This window comes from Mastomys coucha, unplaced genomic scaffold (genome assembly GCF_008632895.1).
Source record: "Mastomys coucha isolate ucsf_1 unplaced genomic scaffold, UCSF_Mcou_1 pScaffold13, whole genome shotgun sequence".
Taxonomy (NCBI): Eukaryota; Metazoa; Chordata; class Mammalia; order Rodentia; family Muridae; genus Mastomys; species Mastomys coucha.
Window position 1 is genome coordinate 3,171,993 of NW_022196895.1, and position 20,060 is coordinate 3,192,052.

The 20,060-nt window shown below is 43.4% G+C and overlaps 1 protein-coding gene across 3 annotated transcripts in view; it reads right to left on the reverse strand.

Moving 5' to 3' along the window:
• Nucleotides 1–1,419: 1,419 nt before the first annotated feature.
• The window catches only part of Epc1 (enhancer of polycomb homolog 1), a 91,242-nt gene continuing 72,601 nt past the window's right edge, over nucleotides 1,420–20,060 (reverse strand). For all 3 annotated transcript variants that reach the window (XM_031364925.1, XM_031364926.1, XM_031364924.1), the window contains exons 6-14: nucleotides 18,529–18,688; nucleotides 16,651–16,824; nucleotides 16,481–16,570; nucleotides 16,253–16,401; nucleotides 15,081–15,433; nucleotides 7,147–7,268; nucleotides 5,763–5,904; nucleotides 5,296–5,659; nucleotides 1,420–2,769 (exon numbers count right to left, since the gene is read on the reverse strand). In XM_031364925.1, coding sequence (XP_031220785.1) covers nucleotides 2,697–2,769; nucleotides 5,296–5,659; nucleotides 5,763–5,904; nucleotides 7,147–7,268; nucleotides 15,081–15,433; nucleotides 16,253–16,401; nucleotides 16,481–16,570; nucleotides 16,651–16,824; nucleotides 18,529–18,688 — 1,627 coding nt within the window. In that variant the 3' untranslated portion in view covers nucleotides 1,420–2,696. The remainder of the gene's footprint in view (nucleotides 2,770–5,295; nucleotides 5,660–5,762; nucleotides 5,905–7,146; nucleotides 7,269–15,080; nucleotides 15,434–16,252; nucleotides 16,402–16,480; nucleotides 16,571–16,650; nucleotides 16,825–18,528; nucleotides 18,689–20,060) is intronic.

Here is a 20,060-nt window from a genome sequence, read left to right on the forward strand (position 1 = left end):
GGGACTGTCACCACTGTGACCTTTCTTCACTTTCCTGAGGTCTTCTTGTTTAAGCTGCGGTTTGTATCATGTCCTTTATTTCATGGTACTGCAACATGGCAGCAAAAGTATGGGAAACATAGTTTAGGGGTCCCCCAAACTACTCTCTCTCTCTCTCTCTCTCTCTCTCTTTTTTTTTTTTGGTTTTTTGAGAGACAGGGTTTCTCTGTGTAGCCCTGACTATCCTGGAACTCACTTTGTAGACCAGGCTGGCCTCGAACAAGAAACCCACCTGCCTCTGCCTCCCAAGTGCTGGGATTAAAGGCATGAGCCGCTACTGCCCAGCTTGGGAATTAGTTCTTCACATTAGTTGACTCTCTTGAGACAGGAGATAAAATGAGCTCGAACCCACCATGCGTCCCTCTCCTATCCCTTGCTCTCTGTAACCTCATGTCTCCAGCTCAGGCCCGGGCACGTTGAGTCCGCTCAGGTAAACCACTCTGAACTAAGTTCTGTCTGTACGCCCGTATGGAAGGGCCCACTCCGGCTTTTCAGTCTCTCACTGCTTGCGGTGTTCAGAGCAGGCTGGTCCGGCTGACCAGTGAGCCCAGAGGCTGCACCACCCTCCCTCTCCTTTCTTCAGTCCTGGGATGACAAGTATCTGTCACCACTTGGCTTTTATTGAGTTCTGGGACTCGAACTCTGGCCCTTATTGCCCATTAGAAGCCTTTCTTAACCCTTTCTTCTCATGTGCCTTACTAAACAGATTCATTAACTTTTTTCTTTTTTAGAAACAGGGATTCTGTACATATCCTGGGCTGTCCTCAAACTGTCTCAGCTGGGATTATTGTCCCAGGCCTGGCCAATAAGCAACTTTTAAAGGCCCTCTAAACACAGAGACAGAGCCAAGTAGTTCACACTATCCCTGGGGGCCACCATGGTCATCAACTACTGGGAGTTCTCCCTGAAGACTAGTCTGGATACTGAGGCAGAGTGGAACTCTTCTGCTCCAAGCTCAGTTCTGTACAGAGTCCCCAGAGTCCTGTGTGTCACACACTGCTCTTGTCTCTGTAGTCTGCTCCCTGGTCCCCAGATCGATGCTCCTCTCTGCCCACTGCTTCTGCTGCTCAAGTCTCTGACCCAGTCAGTCTGACCCAGAATGCATCCTTGGCATTCTGTGCTTGTTCACTGACCCTGCCTTTTTCCTTTCCATTAATCATACTACGTTTTACATCTTATTTACTCTCACCTCCATGAGATTATAAATCCAGTGCAGGGATTTCTTTCACTGCTGTAGACAGACACATCAAAATAATCACTGAGAACACGAACTTGAAGTTCTCCCTTCCTGTTTCTAACCAAGCCCCTTTACTGAAACAACAAAGTTATACAAAGTTCTGGGGTTGAAAACAAAAAACAAAAGGCAAAGACCACTGCACGTTAGTTTGTCAACATGTAATGCCCTGGGTTTATTTTGTGAGAATTCTATCACAATGTTTCCAGGTGGGATAAAAACCTTAAGGATAACGTATGCCATTGGACTGGGCATTCAGACTCCGGTACTAACAAAGCAGTAGTAGTAGTCTGGTAAGTACCATTCTCTTCACAGAAGAGAGGTCAAATATTTCCAAAGGAAGGCACCCGATATTTGTGGTTCTGGCCTCGCAGCCTTCTGGAGAATCTTAAAAGGAAAAAAGCTGGCTGGCTGTTTTACAAACTGGAATGACGATACACGGACAGCAATTACCGCATTCTTCTCCCCTATATCCTTTCTGTAAGAACAAGTAAAGAATGAAGTCTTTAAACAATTCCACAATATAAAAGTACATCTTTTTGTGCTAAAAAAAAGGGCAAGACAACATAAACTCCAGTTGTAAGGACTCCATTTGTGTACTTGATTTAACACTTTTTGGTGTGGAAGGAAATGGGCCGACTGGGCTGTTTGTAGGGCAGCAACATAACATTAGTGCTTTAAGTACCAGGGCCGCCCAAGCTTGCAGGCAGGCGGAGACGGGAGAATTCAAGAGACTTCATTTTTAGCTTGTTGCGTGTCCTAATGCTAGTAGACCAGGAAGATCCCCACTGAACAGTACATTCCCCGTTTTAAAAAACTGATGCCTTTTTTTTTTTTTTTGTAAAATTCTGTATGTATGTCACCATTTTTTTTTCACATGATACACAGAAAACTCAAGGACCCAGAGGGAACCAAGTTATGTTATACCATTTACAAAATACCAAGGAGTCCACAGCTACCTAACACATTTACTACAGCACAGGAACCAATGAGGGTACAGTGTACAAAACCTGTAAACACGGCACAATAAATAGAGACAGCAGGTTCCGCACCATGCACATGATGTGATGACACCAGCTACACAATCTCACAGCTCACACTCTTGTTGCAGTTACCCCCCACCCCCCGCCCCCAAGTGCAAAGCATCACAAATGAACAGTTCTGTATTCAAGTAACATATATACAAGGGTATTACAAATATGCAGTACTGTACAGATAATTGCTGTATTCTTAATTTACAGATGTTGATTTTTTCCTATTAACAATAAGAAAAGAAAGGTTGAAGCACGAGAGATGCGCAGTGCTGCCGAGTCCCCACAGCTGCCACGGAACCGCACAAGTGCACTCCGTCCTCCCTGCGTTCCAACGCTCTGATGCATAGCACCTGACCATGTCCCCAGGATGCAGTCCTGCTCCCAGGAAGCTACGTCACCTCCATTGCTACTGTGTTGTCTGCTATGTTGTTCAGTGCTGGCTTTTCTGATTCATGATTTTCCCTGTTGGGATAAAAGTTCCGTTAGTCAACAGTCATGTACAACCAAGCAAATGAAGGCCATCCCTCCTTTAAAAGCCTTAGTTATCTTTAACAACAGAAAGAAACAACACTTATGGAGCAATGGGACAAAGGATTATGAATTTTTGTAATCATGAAAAACAGGCAAGCAGAAATCAGTTAAATCAGGGGTCAACAGTCAACTCCATGCCAACTGTACTGCCAGAACACTGTCCCAGAACCCAAGTGACTCAAAGATACACACACACACTCGACACCAGAACTCTAAAGCTCCGAGAGCTACAGTTGCAGCTGCCCTCCACAGTGACTTCTCTTCTTATTTAGCATGCATGTCCATGCACACGTGTGCTCATGTGAGTAGCTCAGCTCAACTCCTGGGGAGTCACTTCTTGTCTTCTACCATGTAGGTTCTGGGATCAAACTTAGCTTGTTGGGCTTGGTGGCAAGTGCTTTTATTCATGGAGCCATCGTGGTGGTCCCCAAGCTTTATCATCAGTTTTGGGTTGTGTGTGAGCGTATGCGTGCACATGGAGGCCAGAGGTAGACAGCGAGCACCTTTCTTCTATCCATCTTCACTTTGGTTTTTGAGAAAACCTGAAGTTCATGGAGTTGGCTAGGCTAGCAAGGAACTTTAGGGATCTATCTATCCCATCCTTCCCTATGACCCCCCCAATGTAGGCACTGTAGGCACTCAACACTACATGGAGCTTCTTTAAAAATGTGTGTTATGAACTCAATTGCTCATGCCAGTACTGGCAGACACTGAGCCATTTTCTTAGGCCCTGAACTCTTTTTCAGCCTTTATATAATTACACTGTACAGTCATAGGGCAGCTTACAGGATCTGGTTCTCTTCTTCTACCACATGGATCCAACAGATCCAACTCAGGCTGCCAGGCTTGATGGCAAGCCCTTGACCCATGGAGCCATCTCCCTCCAACCCCAAAGCTTTTCTTAGTAATCTAACACAGAAACAAATCTGTCTAAAATTCATGCCAGGACTTTAAATCTAGGTCCTAATGGATGCCACTAAGTGAGAGACAGACACAGGACTAGTAGTTAGAACACTAGGTTCTAGAGGTATCCTTTGAAAAGTCCACTGGCTTCAAGAACTTTGTTTCCTTCTTTTAAATAGAGACAGGGATGAGAAGTCCCATTTACTATAAATGTCCCCATATTTGTCCAGTTCTACAGCAATTAAAGTTATGATTGGTGATGGGAAGATGAACTAATCCACTGATCAGCTATGAACAGAACAATGCGTTCCTGGTACTGAGCTGGTGAATACAGACAGGGACTTGTGCGTGTGCAAAGTAAAGGCTACCAATAAGCTTCTACATAGCTGCTCTTCCCCAACATCCTCTGCTGAGAAGTTTAAATGTTGGTCTAGCACAGGCCTAGCCTCCTGTCACTCCTAAGCACACCAGGAAAACCCAGCTGCTTGTTAACCACTAAACACTATGTCCCCCAACTTTTATTTCTGCTTTGCCTATTTCTGATACACACTCACAATTCCCTTGCTGTGAAAATATTTCTCTTCGTTTTAAAATGATAGTGATTGTCTGGACAATGAACTGGGCAACACGCACTGCTCTAAGACCCACCTAGAAGGACTTCTGCCTATTACCTGCACTGTTTTAACATTCACACCCATGTTTTAAGTGTAGTTCTTGCTAATCTGAATAATGCAGGTCTTTGTTTCTTTTTCTCCTAGTACTTTGTGGCAGCAGGACTTTAATTAGTTAATACAGAGTTAAATTAATAGTTATAGTTAAAATGGAGCCTTGACAAGAACCCTAAACCACTGAACTTCAAAAAGGTGAGTGAGCAGAGAAAGCAATGGCTTGATCAGATGTTGCCAGGCCGGCCAGCACTCGCACTATTAGGAGTAGCTAGCAGACTGGCGAAGGAAGGCTTACCAATTCCAGTCCCACAGTAAGCTACAGAAGAAATCAACAGCACAACACCACCAGGAAAAAGGACTCCTGGCACCCAAGGGTGGAGAACAGTGAGAGCACTCTAGGTCACTGCTGCATTAGGCAAGGTCCACGGCACAGGAGCAACACTGACTACTCCAGTGAGTGGACTAGCTTAGTCTCAAGACTGAATTCAACTAACAGCCAATTATAACACCTACTTGCTTAGTTCTTGAATAAGCAAAGGTCCTTTTTTTTTTTTAATTTTTTATATGTAAGTACACTGTAGCTGTCTCCGGACACACCAGAAGAGGACGTCAGATCTCATTACAGATGGTTGTGAGCCACCATGTGGTTGCTGGGATTTAAACTCTGGACCTCTGGAAGAGCAGCTAGTGCTCCTAACCGCTGAGCCATCTCTCCAGTCCCTTATTTATTTATTTGTTTATTTATTATATGTAAGTGCAAAGGTCCATATATATATATATTCAATATATAGAAGGAAAAGAAGAGAAACCTTAGGTGGATAGCCACTTCAGAAGGCAGAGTTAGGCGCTTACATTTCAGACATTAAAGCATAGAAGAACTACTCACCTTGGAACTGAATCTACAGAGGATGAGGAGGGGACCTTGGAAACTTGACAGTTTGCTGCAGCAGCCAGCTTTAAGGCAGATGGCGGAACAGCACTTAAAGTCCTAGGTATATGCCGTGCGTTTATTGGGGCGACAGAGTTGACAGTGGGGACAGATGAGGGGACAGTTAATCGGATGTTGTTCCCAAACAGAACCTGAGTTGTTGCAGAGTTGGCAGCAGTTACTTGGTGACTCAGTGCGCTGTGGGAACCCGAAGTCTGTGTAATATTTGAAGGCTGTAACAAAGTTGAACCTGCTCCTGAAGGACTCGTATGTACAAGCGCCGTTGGTGTAGTGCTAGTGAGGTGTAAGCCCTTGTATACTCCTAGGAAGAGAAAGAAAGCATGTAAACACTGCATTTGGTGGCTAAGTCAGTGTGCACAGTACATATGCATGGAAATATAACTGGGCATGGGTGGCATCCTCACCTGAGGCAGGAAGGACGCCGTTCACCCCAATCCCCAGAACCACATCATCCTTCATCTTGAATCCCATCAGTTGCTCTGATGTCATTAAAGCAGAAGCAGCAAACTGCGCACTAGCAGAATCCAAAGTCTTAGAAACAAAACCCTGAAAGCAAAACACAAAAGTCATCAGTGTAATGGCCCTGAAGCATGAGTCAGAGTAACACAGGTGACCAGAGTCAGTCAGCCTCACTACACAGGTGACCAGAGTCAGTCAGCCTCACTACACAGATGACCAGTCAGTCAGTCAGCCTCACTACACAGGTGACCAGAGTCAGTCAGCATCACTACACAGGTGACCAGAGTCAGTCAGCATCACTACACAGGTGACCAGAGTCAGTCAGTCAGCCTCACTACACAGGTGACCAGAGTCAGTCAGTCAGCCTCACTACACAGGTGATCAGAGTCAGTCAGCCTCACTACACAGGTCACCAGAGTCAGTCAATCAGTCTCACTACACAGGTCACCAGAGTGAGCTTCACAGTTCTAAAAGCAGCAAACCAACCAATGAGATCTATTTTATTTTCATAGCCATAAATTTGAAGTTTGAAAAGTTAGGTGTCTAACTTAAGGGTTTATCCATTTTGATCTTCCTATGAGAATAAAGAATATATACAAAGCAATTACCAAAATAAGCCTATTAGTACAGAATGCAACAACAGCAAAAAGTTCCAGTTGAAAGGTTAAAATACATTTCTCAGGTAGTCCAGTGCTGGACAAGTCCATTAAGGCAAATCTATAAACTTCTCCCATTTAATCTCTAAACACCTATTCTCTCTACCCACCCTCAGTGCTATATCAACCCACTATACACCCAAAGGCATCTTTCAATAGTAAAACAACCATCCCTTAATTTAAAAAGGTTTGACATCATTTTTAACTTAAAAATGAAAAGGCCTCTTGAATCTTCAAAAATGAAATTTCCTTTAAGGTGCCTGGAAGGCTCAATTCTCAGCCTTTCAGCCCCAAGTCTATCTATACAGCAAATAGTTTTCCATGCTTTAAGAGTGGCCATGTTTAAGAGCACAACAGACTGTTTTGGTTTAATCTGGAACTGGAACGTCAGCTGCATGGGGCTTCCCGATGGGGAGAGTACATTATAGACCACGAGTGAGAATGAAGCAATGCCACCACTAAGGGAACTATGGCCTTAGGTTACTCTGTGTAATAGGTAGCAGAGCGAACAACTCCCATACTCACCTGGGAGGTTCTTTCTAAACCCTGTACATTCATGCCACAGCCACTTTTCTGCTGGTTAGATGCAAGGTTCTAGGACAACACTTGGTAATTAGAGATGACCTCTGGTGGGAAACAACGAGGATAATCATAAGACACACAAGGCCCTCACCTGTGGCGCGGCGGCGGAGGAACTACTATGTGCTTGCTGCTGTTGCTGAGTTTGGGCAAGCTGCTGCTGCTGCATGAGGGCCAGTTGCTGCTGGTGCTGCTGGTATTGTTCGGCTGTGAATGCTGAACATAAACAAGAAGACGGTTCACAAAGATGCACAGACACCACAGAAGCCTTACAACACTAAAAAATCCAGCAGAAGAAAAAGATGTTTTTGTGCAAAACGGAGGCATCTGGATAGAAATGGTGATGGCTGCCAGAGAGAAACCAGCATCTTCTGCCACATTTAACCAAAGTGGCTTCAAGTTAAAGAAAAAGCCACTACTTTTTTCAGCTGTGACACTGTGCTGGACAGCGCAGAAAGTGCTCTTGGGCTCCCAGTCCACACGCTTGGAGATGCACTTTGCACTGAGCATGAGGTGAAACCTGGTAACCAGCATTCCGCTTCTATTTTGTCCAGATCGCCATGCCAAGGCCCGGGCCTTCCCAACAGCTGTGTACAAACACTAAAGTCTACAGAGCTTCTTATTCCAATCATTACAAAACTTTTTTCTACATAAAAAGTAAATCCAATAGTTTAATACTTAGACAGGAGAACTCATCTTTCAAGTTTAACAGAAAGAAGTCCCAGGGTTAAGGTTAATGAACTTTCCCCACCCAGTTAACCCACCTGGACAAAATCCAGTCAATAAGAACGGAGTTATGCTGATTACTGTACAGAGTGAAGCCTGAGGACAGACACTGTGTTATGCTACTTATGTGTGTCTATGGAGAGCTCAGTTCTAAAAAAGACAAACAAAAAAATGTTCATTTATTACCCCCAAAAGTGTGTGCAACTTTAAAAAGGAAACCTGTTTCTTTACTCTTTTCCTTTGCCAGTTTAAAAAGAAAGGGAGGAGGGGGGAGAAAAAAGAAATCAAATATCACAACCACCTGACACTGAAGGCTTCTTAAAGAAACCTTTCTGAGTACAAGTTACTTAACAAAACCAAACCAAACCAAAAAACCCCAAACAAACAAACAAAAAACCAAACCACCCCCCCCCCCCCAAAAAAAAACCCCAAAACCCAAAACAGAGTGCAGCCATGTCATCTGGTGCTAGGGCGTCTAGTATCCAACGTGCCTCCAGCTCAAGCCTGCTCTTCTCAAACGCGCCCACCTGACTTGCTATAAAGTGCTCTGCTAGCTGGAATAGCATCATCCCATTGGGTTTCTGAACTTCACGTGGAACTTGAGAGGGATCTTTACTAACCCCAGGACCCCGGTTCTGCCCGGTCCCACCAGACAGTAGGAACACTTCTACCACACTTTGTATGTACCCAGAAGACTGTTAGGCGGCTAGCACCTTCACATGCCCTTGAATTAAGTTCATGGCCCACACTTCTCCCTAGAAAAATACTCCTATTGATTCTCTTACTTTTCTTGTGTTACAGCTCCATTTAGTCAGTATCTGATTTGTAAGTCTTTCCTAACATTTTTAATCTACAGATCAAATTCTATGGGGAGACTTACTGATATTAGGATACTCACTAAATACTGACAGAAGTAATTTCCTGCCATCAAGACACTGACATGTAACAGAAGTGAGTTGGGTCAAAACGATGAAAAATCTACAAAAATGAATACTACCTGGAATGAAGGTTCATAGTTAACATAATAATTATTTCCATAAAGCAACTGTTTAGACTTTAAGGTTCTTAATTTATTAGATTTTTTTTCCAATGTGTTTGAAAATCGTACTTTAACTTCCTAAACCAAAACCAAACGTGCTGCCTCAGCCTTTACTTTTACAGGCAATATTCAGTAATAATAATAATAAAAAAGAATATTTCTGGAAGGGTCAGGCATTTCATACCTAGAAAAATTCAGTCATTGCTCACGACCTCTTTTTTTTTTTAAAGATTTATTTTATGTATTATAAGTACATTGACTGTAGCTGTACAGATGGTTGTGAGCCACCATGTGGTTGCTGAGATCTGAACTCAGACCCTCCTGAAGAGCAGTCAGTGCTCTAACCTACTGAGCCATCTCACCAGCCCCTGCTCATGACCTCTTATGAGTGAAGGTAAACAGATGCTCATAAATAGCAATGTTTTTTCCCAAAACATTGCAAAATTTCTTTTGTGTATCTTTGATGGTATTTGTGCTTCATTTAAACATTTAGTGGTAAATTAACTGGGGATCAACTTTGAATAAACTTTCAAATACTTTTGCCCTAGTTAAATTTCACCCCAGTTTCCGCGTGCAGGTGGGCCAACCTCACTTTTAAAAAAAGATTTATTTATTATTTTATATATATGAGCACACTGTAGCTGTCTTCAGACGCACCAGAGGAGGGCATTGGATCCCATTACAGATGGTTGTGAGCCACCGTGTGGTTGTTGGGAATCAAACTCAGACCTCTGGAAGAGCAGTCAGTGCTCTTAACCGCTGAGCCAAGTCTCTAGCCCAGCCCACCTACTTTTTAATATCTGTCTCCTGCCAGTGCAGATGCAAAGATAAAGACACAACATTTAACCCCCAGCCAGTCAGCTCAGCATCTGAGATCACTGTTTCTTAGATGATGCTATTCTACCTAGAGTCTAGTTGTAAAATCTGGCCTGGATGTTTCTGATAAATGATCTGTAATTAAAACAGCAAAAAGAGGCTGGCACTGAGAAATACAAACCCAGCACAACAGAGTCCTTAAAAGAGCATGCCACCTGTTGTGGTTCAGCATCTTCATACAAATGTGACACGGATTAAACTTAGGTGGCTACCAAAGTCCTCTTGCTCCCTCTCAGAAATAAAATTGCAGTCCAAAAGGATTACTTACATGAAGGTAAGGTAGTAAATGTGGATAACTAAATGTGAACTGGATTTTATATTCTTATTTTATCACAGAGGCTGTAGAAGCATTCAAAGTCCCTGACCCATTCTAACTCTAAGGTCTAACCAAGTGTTTCCTGAACTAAATGAAAGCAGCCATATTTTCTCAACCTTCCTCTAATGAACTAGGGCATCAAGGCAGAAAGTTCAGCTACACATCTACTTCAGAGAAAATGGAACATCAAATTTAATCCACAAATGGTGGGCAGAGCCAACTAAAGCAAATCTAGAATCAGAACTGTTTTGCAGAGCCAAAAGAGCTGTGATCCACGAGGCCCTCAGACATGATGGCATCCAGTAGCCTCACACTGCACATGAGGGTGAGGTACTTGGGGAAAAAAAGGGAGCAAGCACCATTAATAGTGAGATTTCAAAGTTAAAACAGAAAAACAGCTCTAGATCGATATTTATAAGATAGGAAAGTTAAGAGCGTTGAACCAGGGAAGGAAATGAGAATATCTTTGATGAACAATGTGACAGTGAACAGTGAACACACTTAACACGATCCCATGAGAAAACACAATTCTGAACTGAAGGAAGCTGCTTTTGGTAGTGTATGGATAAGCTTTCTGAGCAAGCTCCATCAATGTAGAATAATTTCATCTGTTCTATTTCCTCTCATCAGAAATAGACACCATGAAACAATCAGTTTTTTAGGCGTCTCTAATTCTCTGGGTAGGACTCTGAAACAAGCCAACTCCAAGAATGGGGAAATGTGTTCTAGTACCTGGAATTGTCTAAGGCCCTACAGGTACACTCCTGAAGCTGCAGCAAACTATCTAGGTGGGAAGGGAGGCATGTATCAGCAAGAAAGGAACCATTTCAAATGGAAGACACTACATTTAAAACATTAAATGTAAAACAAACAGCGGGCGGTGGTGGCACACACCTTTAATCCCAACACTTGGGAGGCAGAGGCAAGCGGATTTCTGAGTTTGAGGCTAGCCTGGTCTACAGAGTGAGTTCCAGGACAGCCAGGGCCACAGGGCTCTCGAAAAGCCAAATTAAGACAAAAACAAAAACAAAACCACCCAAACAAAACAAACAAAAAACAAACAACACCTGCCCCCCCACCCCCGCCCAACAAGCAAAAACCACCTTTGAATCAGAAGGTGCTTTCTAACAGGCTGACCTAAAAAGACACTGAAAACAAAAGCTGGGGATGTGGCTCAGTGGTGCAGCACTTACCAGGGTGCAGGAGACCTTAGATCCAATCCTCAGCTCCATAAAACCAAACAAAACCCAAAGCAAAATAACAACGCTACGAATGGTCTAGTTACTAAGGTAGGATCTTTGGATCAAAGAACTGAAATACAAAAGCTTCCCAGGCCCTCATCAGCCCACCTAAAAACCCGACTGGAAAACCAAGGTGGGTTGCAATTCACCTGATGGCATGCTGTGTCAGAGCTGAGTGTCCCTGGCTATGACTTCAAGTGACATTTCACTAGACCAGTGCTACTCTGTCTGTGATGCCCCTGCAACATTTACATACACCTGCTGAACTCACAGTATACCATATGTAAGTGCCATGGAGGAAGGCCACCTTCCAGGAAGATTCTGAATTAGAGAGCCCTTAAAGGAAGCGTAGGGTCCCACAGACTTATACCAGTAACAATAGCCACTGCACAAGACTGCAGCCCTTGCCATGCAAGATTAAGCCAAATGCAATCATTCTATCCATAGACCTTCTGTCACTTACAAAAATAAAGCAGACTGTTACAGATAGTTTGAGTTTAGGAAAACAACTTACAATGATGCTGATTTCAATTTTACTGGAAGCTAAGATTTCAAGTACTAGGCACGTCTCTGTTGTAGGAGTTTTAAGTGTTCCTGAATCATACACACTCATACACATACCCTTTCCTCTGTCTGTCTCTGTGTATGTCTGTGTCTTTTTTGCTCTCTGAGAGAGACAGAGTGTACACCAGGAGGACAAAGAACAACTTGTGGGAGTTTATTCTCTCCTTCCACCATGTGGGTTCTAGGGATAGAATTGGGATGGCAGGCTTGGCGGTACATAGCCTTTACCTATTGAGCCATGTTGCTTGCTTGTACGAGGGTCTCATCTAATTATGATAATTTGATAACCCTCAAATTTCAAATGCACAAAATAGTTGGATGCTCAACCACTGAGCAAACACTGAAAAGGTGCTATTATAGCTTAGTAAAAGCCTAGAAAACTATTTGAAATCAGTCCAAATCATGTATTAACTAGTGACCATTAAAAACAAGCAATTTATACTATCCCTAAGTAGATCTAGCCCTAGAAATTCTAAATCCCTATCACTAAGTCTTCTCAATTTCCCTCTTCTGACACACAGAACAAAGGGGATACAGCATTCACTGACACCCTCTTCTCAGGACACCCTCCCTGGGTGCACAGCTGTGAAATGGCCAAGACGAGCAGCAAGCTGAAGGGATGCCAAGCAATAAGAACAAGCTTTATAACTGGGCACTCTTCAAGGAAATGAGTATACTCCTGGTACCTTCAGTTGGAATTTTCTACTTAAAAATGTATACACAATTCACTAATAGATACTTAGAAAAGGAGCCTAGTGGGGGTGTGCATCACTTGTAAGTATCAATTTCAACATCTGAGCCAGTGACTGACGAATCAGAAGCGGTTAAATCTGATGGAGGGCTGAGTCAGCACGCTAACATCTGGTCTGCAGCTGCTTCTGTCGAGGACTGGTTGACACTCCTGAGACCCTCAGCAGATCTAGGCTGTCTGTGGAGAACATGCTTTCAGGAGGAACATGCTTCGACTCCCATGTAACACATAAATAGCTGGATTGTCTTTTCTGTCTCCAGGGCTGCTAGCAGAACTCACTTGTGTCAAGTGCACACATGACATAATTCATAGAGCCACAGAGAGAGTCTCATGATCTTATTAATATTTCCAGCAGGAAAACAGAGCCACTCTATGGTAGCCTGTAGGCATTTATTCTCTAAGTATATATGAAAATAAATACATCATTTAAAAAGGCCCTATTGTCAAAAAAATGATTAAGAAGAAAAATTATATAATTATGAAAGGCTTTTCCTTTTTTTTTTTTTTTTTTGATTTTTCGAGACAGGGTTTCTCTGTGTAGCCCTGGCTGTCCTGGAACTCACTCTGTAGACCAAGCTGGCCTCGAACTAAGAAATCCGCCTGCCTCTGCCTCCCAAGTGCTGGGATTAAAGGCGTGCGCCACCACCGCCCGGCTATGAAAGGCTTTTCTCAACTAACTTTTGCTAATGTCTACCTTTTAATGATGTTTGAGAAACAAATCAGGAAAGTTTGCTACTGGCACTGACTTGCCTCTGTAAGCCATGCCAGCAACCACGTTCTGTAGACTGAAATGCAATCTGGAGGTCTGTCATACTCTTCAGTGTCTCCACTACAAGAGTGACATGACGTGGGTTGATAGACATGGCTACTTTCTCCATAAAAATCTCAAAAATATTCATACATCTTCAAAAGTATTTTTGGGGAACCGATTAAGAGTTTCCACTTTTGCACTCCCCACACCCATGCTTAATTAAGCCTCCAGTAGACCAGCTCTTCAGCCTGACTTTCCAGACTACCCAGGACAGAAAAACAGTAGTAAAATTAGTGGAGTTACAATCAGTAAAGTCCCCAAAACTACTAAATTTCTTGACAACTGACTGTCCTCTTTTGTCAGTTCATACAATTACTTTTTTTGTAACTAACAAGTAAATTCGTTTACGGAGCATTTTCTGAAGGCCTTTGAAGATGACAGCAAATTCTCATGCTTAGAAAACACTTCCCGGGGGCTGGCGAGATGGCTCAGCAGGTAAGAGCACTTGACTGCTCTTCTGAAGGTCCTGAGTTCAGATTCCAGCAACCACATGATGGCTCACAACCATCTGTGATGAGATCTGACACCCTCGTCTGAAGACAGCTACTCCGGAGTGAGCTGGGCCGGAGCAAGCAGAGGTCCTGAGTTCAATTCCCAGCAGCCACATGATGGCTCACGGCCATCTGTACAGCTACAGTGTACTCATACACATAAAATAAATAAATAAATCTTTAAAAAAAAAAAAAAGAAAAAAAAGAAAACACTTCCCTAATTACTTTTTAGGTAATCAGGGAAACAATTGTCTTTTTTTTTTTAAAAAAAAAAAAATCTGTATTAAAATCATCCTAAAAGAACTTTAATGAAATAACTTAAAAATATTTTAAACATAAGCCAGGCATGATGGCGCATGCTTGAATCTCAGCACTCAGGAGGCAGAGCTAGGCAGATCTGAGTGCAAGGCCATCCTGGCCTACAAAGTGGTTTCAGGACAGCCAGGGCTACAGTGAAACCCTATTTCAGAATAACTACCAAAATAACTACCACCAGTAAAAATACCCCAAAATTTCTTCATTTACTGTATGTATGTATGAGTATGTGCATGCACATATGCCACAGCACGAGCAGAGAGGCCAGAGGACAAACTGAAGGAGTGGGATCCTTCCCTTCTACCATGTAGGTCTTGGGGACTGAGCTCAGGCTGGCAGGCTTGGTGCTCAGCATCTTAACCCGCTGCGTCATGCTGACAGTAAGCATTTATAATTTATACACCTCAGATAATGTGGATGCAAGTGGTTTAAAAAGGAAAGTCACAGGGCATGATACTATTTTCAGTGTTTTAGTCACACTGCACAACAAAGTAGGGATTATCTAAAAATGTCTCCAAAATATTAAAAGTCAGCTTCTCTGGTATTTATTCTGAACAACTGTCAATGTAAGTTTATGTGTAACTACTGACTACTGGCCTCTAAACTTAAGCAGACCAGATTAGATGTTCAAGTACATACCATAACAACTTAGGGTCCCTTTTTATTTTATTATTTGAAAATTAATGAATCTTGTGGTTCCTGGGCTGCCTCAAGGTAACAAACATTAAATATATAGTAACATATGACCTCTTTTTGGCTGTGTAAGGAAAGATACATACACGTAGACTCACACAGCAACAGCATTACTGAGCAGAATTCAAAGAAATACTCAAGCATCTCACTATGGGAATAAAACACCACACCTTGGCATAGCAATGGATACCACAAATGAACATACCACAGTGTGCTGAGCCACTGCTACTTCTGCTCTGCGTAGAGGCGCTGCATGTATGGGCCCCAGGCTGTGCTGCTCCTGCTCGACTGATACTCCTGTGTAACGTTCTACTGGAGAGATCACCACTGTCACTGTCAGGCAGGGATGGTGTCCGAGGCCTAAAGTGCCGCCACCTACATGATTTGATATCGACTAGTATCTGACTGAGGTCTTTAGAGGAACATCTGTCCGAGGTATTGGTTTCTGAGGTATTGGCAAACTGATTGACTGGAGAAGGTTGTGGTGAGGAAAGCATGTCCAAATCCAGGCGGTGAAACATACTGTCGTAGTCTGAATGTGCTCTGTCCAGCAAGACCCTGTACAAGGGGCAGACACCAGAGATTACATCAAAGGCTTTTCCTTTCTTTCCCGAAAGCTTTCCCCTAAAGCTGAATAACAGTACATAGAATATTTAAAAGTTAGCAAGTTCATCACTGCAGCACTGACTCTTTCACACTGAGTGTGCAGGCACAGGGCACATAGCTCTGTGTGCATGCCGCAGCCACAGGACAATTCCCAAGAATTGCTTCTCTCCTTCTACCACCTGAGTCCTGGGGACACAACTCAGGCTGTCACCTTTGTGGCAAATGCTTCTTTCTAACTGAGTCATCTTGTTGCCTTTAGATCTTTTAGCCTCAAATCTCAATGTTGGATAGAGTTCTTTTTTTCAAATTGTCTTTCAACCAAAATTTTTCTGTGCTTTGCAGTTCCTCCTCTCCACGCATGAAGTATTCTATTTCAGACGCCAGAATCACATTCTGACACACTGAGGCCACAGGCAGCAGAGTTAGTGGTCACGGCAGTAGTTAATGTAAAGTTTTCCCCAGAACTCAGCAGCTTTGGTTGTAGTTTCCTGAACCAATCCTGAGTGTGTAAACACAAGGTACACTTGTCCTTTCTTGGACGTCTACCCTGTAATAACTCAGGTGCTAAGAAGCTTGGGGAGATAACCCACACGGGGCTTGTGAGAACTACGTAGTGGGTGAAGACGTTGGGAATGCAATGGGAGACATGTAGACAGCTCTGCTAAGCACAGCAAGCTGGAGCTTCTAGAGTCTGTTCACAAGGAGGGCCTCAGTTTAAACTGACTCCAATGTCTAAAGCATGCTGGTCCAAGGAAAGCAGAAGCGCGTTACCTTCCACCGCGCCCGACCCGTCTTCGTGCAAATCCAAGACACCTCTGGGGTACGGTGAGAGTAGTTAAGCAGTATCTATATCGTAAATCCCCCAGGCCTCCATCTTTAGGGCTAGTCCAGGGCCAGTTGCCAGTTTGGTCTAAATGAGGCTAAAAAAAAAAATCCAAATTATTGCATTTTGTCAGTCTGCGTGCTGTTTGTTGTTTACAGAGAAAGTCTGACACTTACAGCATAGTACTGACAGCCTACTTTCCTACGGAAAGCGAATGGGCCATCAGGGTCATTCTCTTCCTCAGCTTCTGAAGAGCCAGACACAACCTTGAAACAAAGCAACGAGAGGTCAAACATGCAGTTCCTACATTCCTCTTCTGTGAGCAGAGAGCTGGCCTTCTGTTTACCTGTGACAGAGGCTCTTCATCTGAGCTGGGAAAGTCATACTGGTTTAAATCCTTAGCACTGAAGCCCGGCAGTGCAGCGGGACTCGGCTGCTGAGGGGCGGCAGCACATGGGGGTAAGACTTTGGGCTTCTTCTCATATTTGCGCTTCGGTCGGATAAGATCAGCCTTATCTTGCTGCAATACAGACACGAATGAAACAGTCACCCAGCAGAAGCACATTCCACAACTGCAACTTCTGTAACAACTTGAGTTAATTAATACTTGGGGAGCCAAATGCTTAAACTATTAAAATGGGCTTGGATATTCCTCCTGGCAGCCTCTCCTATCCTCACAGGTTCAGTCTGTTTCTCCTAATAATCTACATTTGCTCTGTTTAAAACAAGCATTTGCTTACAAGACTTAAAAATGTTATGTGTATGCACAGGTGCCTTCAAAAGCCAGAGAATATTAGATCCCCTAGAGCAAGAATTACAGACAGTTGTATGCCATCTGATGTAGGTGCTGGCAACTCAACCCAGGCCCTCTGCAAGAAAAATGGCTGTTGCTAACTGCTCATCTATCTCTCCAGCCAGACAACACAAAAATTTGAATGAAAATTTAAATAAGAAAATGTTCAAAATTCCATTAATGACTCTGCTTAGTCTAGGAGGATTTAAGGTAAACCAGATGCAAGTGCATGACTCACGTTCCGGAACATACAGATGAACACACAGATGAACATACAGATGAACACACAGATGAACACACAGATGAACATACAGATGAACACACAGATGAACACACAGATGAACACACAGATGAACATACAGATGAACATACAGATGAACATACAGATGAACATACAGATGAAAACAATGCTGTATAATTAGAATCGGAGTTAAGTCCCGAAATATAAAAATCAAAGTAAGACTTCTGAAGGGATCTGTAAGGCCATACATTTCAGAAAGATGGACAACAGACTTCAATATAAAAACAAGGAAAAATTGTACATATGTAGGACTAGAAATTATAAGCAAAGAAATATTTTGGAGAATGACCTTTAACATTCTTTATGGCAGGGGTAGTTGGGTGGAGGTGCCTCACTAAGTAGCCTGGGCTAGCTTCAAACTATGTAGACCAGGCTGTGTCTCAGACACAGATCTGCCAGGCGTGGCCTCTGCTGGGATTAACAGCCACCATTTGTGATTACCAAAGAGAATACTTCTATTCCTCTGTCCAGCATCCCAATACTTGAAAATCAACATGTTTGAAATAGTCTCGATCAGTGCTCGCACAGGGACAAAGTCCTGGCTGCAGAAACCATCATTCCAAATGATACAGTAAGTAACACACCAAATTAGAACAAGATATTACACAGAACAGGTTAGATAATAAAATCAGCAGCAGATTTCCTCAACTGAAATGGAATGATAAGTCCGAGTTAAGTGATACATGTTAGGCCATGAAACACTTCCCTCCTGAGGCACATTTATCAAAAGGGCACCCTGCTGCCCTCTCTTATTCCCCTGGCTTTCCCCTCACCAATTTTATTCTTCACAAATGATGACATTTCACTTTTGCCTATGTCACCAGCTGTGAACAAGATCCACCTGTCACTCACACATAGCCGTGTCCCAGAATGTTACACCGGGCGGGCAGGAAGGCTTTATATTCTTTCCAGGCTTTCACACCATTAATCACACTAACATTTCATATCCCCTCTCAGCAAATCCCTTTGTATCAGACACAGAACAAAGCCTTCCCTTGTAAGGAAGCAAGAGAAGTAGAAATTAAATTGTCATGAACAGCTCCCCAACTCTCTTACCCCAGAACACCTTGCGGTAGGAATGTATGATTTTCCCTGTTTACCGGGCGCTACTGTTACAAAGCTCTAATCACCTTGTTAACTTTGAACTCCTTCGAGTCTGTGACGTCCTGGTGTTTGAACTGGCTGCTGTTAGTAATCGGGATGATGGGGATGGCGTAAGTAGGCTTCACTGGCTGTCTCTGTGCCATGACCTCAGACATGATCTCTCCACTGTAGTCACCTAAATTATACCTGAAATTACACAAAGGAAGCTTTAAGCTATACACAGAGTACAATGAGATGCTCCCATAAGTATTGTGAAATGATCCAACGAACTCAATAGCCACGTCCTCAGTTACCTGTGTGCCTGCTATAGGTGGGTACAGTCACTTAGGAGACTTTCAATACACTAGGTACTCAACAGTGACCCTGAATGCATATGGGTACTTTGCCTACCTGTATGTCTGTGCCTTCTTGCCCATGAGGCCAGAGAGGACACTAGACACCCTGGACCTAAACTTAACAGGAAGTTGTTAGATGTCACATAGGTGCTGAGAATCAAGCCCAGGTTCTCTGAAAGAGTAACCTCTGAGCCATCATTAAGGCCCTTACCTTGAACTCTTGGTTCTTCTGTTTCTACTACCTACTACAGGCATGAGACACCATACCTGAGTCATATGGCTCAAACCCAGTGCTTTCATGCCTGACAGGCACATTCTCTACTGATGGAGCTAAATCCTGAGCTGTCTTATCTCAGCACATAGTGACTGTGAGGGGAAATCCCAAGGCTGAAATGCCTCAAGAAGGGCCAAAACTACCCTGCCAATTAGATTTGTCTTTTTTTCCTAAAAGAATCACAAGAAATTTAAGTGGTTTAATTGGGGGGTAGGGGAGTTGGGGGAGTGTGTGTGTGTGTGTGTGTGTGTGTGTATGTGTGGAATAGGGCCTGAAAAGCAGGGCCTTGAGAACTAGCTTTTAAGTGCACGTCACGTGCATTGTCACTAAGTGGTCATTTGAGTGTCATGGTGCTGGGCTAGCTAAGGGAAATGCTTGTCTGGGCTGTGTGAGGCCCTGGGTTTTGTCTCTTGTCCCTAAAAATCCCCCATAAACCCACAAAACACCCCAAATAAACTACTGGTATTCAACACACACTCTCATTCTACCTCATAGCCACAAACTATTCAAAAACAATAAAATATCTCTCAACAGAAATACCTGCTAGTGAACCCAATTACTGTCTGAGGAAATTAAGACAGAATTGTGTATAAAATTTCACAAAGTTTGACCCCATGGTCTCTATTAAAGAAAATATTTCTAGAATTTCAGATAACTAGGAAACACACATGATGTGCCTGCCCTCAGTCCTAGCTCTCTGCTCCCGAGCTTCACTGCCCTCAGCCCTAGCTCTCCGCACGGAGCTTCACTGCCCTCAGTCCTAGCTCTCCGCACGGAGCTTCACTGCCCTCAGCCCTAGCTCTCCGCACGGAGCTTCACTGCCCTCAGTCCTAGCTCTCCGCACGGAGCTTCACTGCCCTCAGTCCTAGCTCTCTGCTCCCGAGCTTCACTGCCCTCAGTCCTAGCTCTCCGCACGGAGCTTCACTGCCCTCAGCCCTAGCTCTCCGCA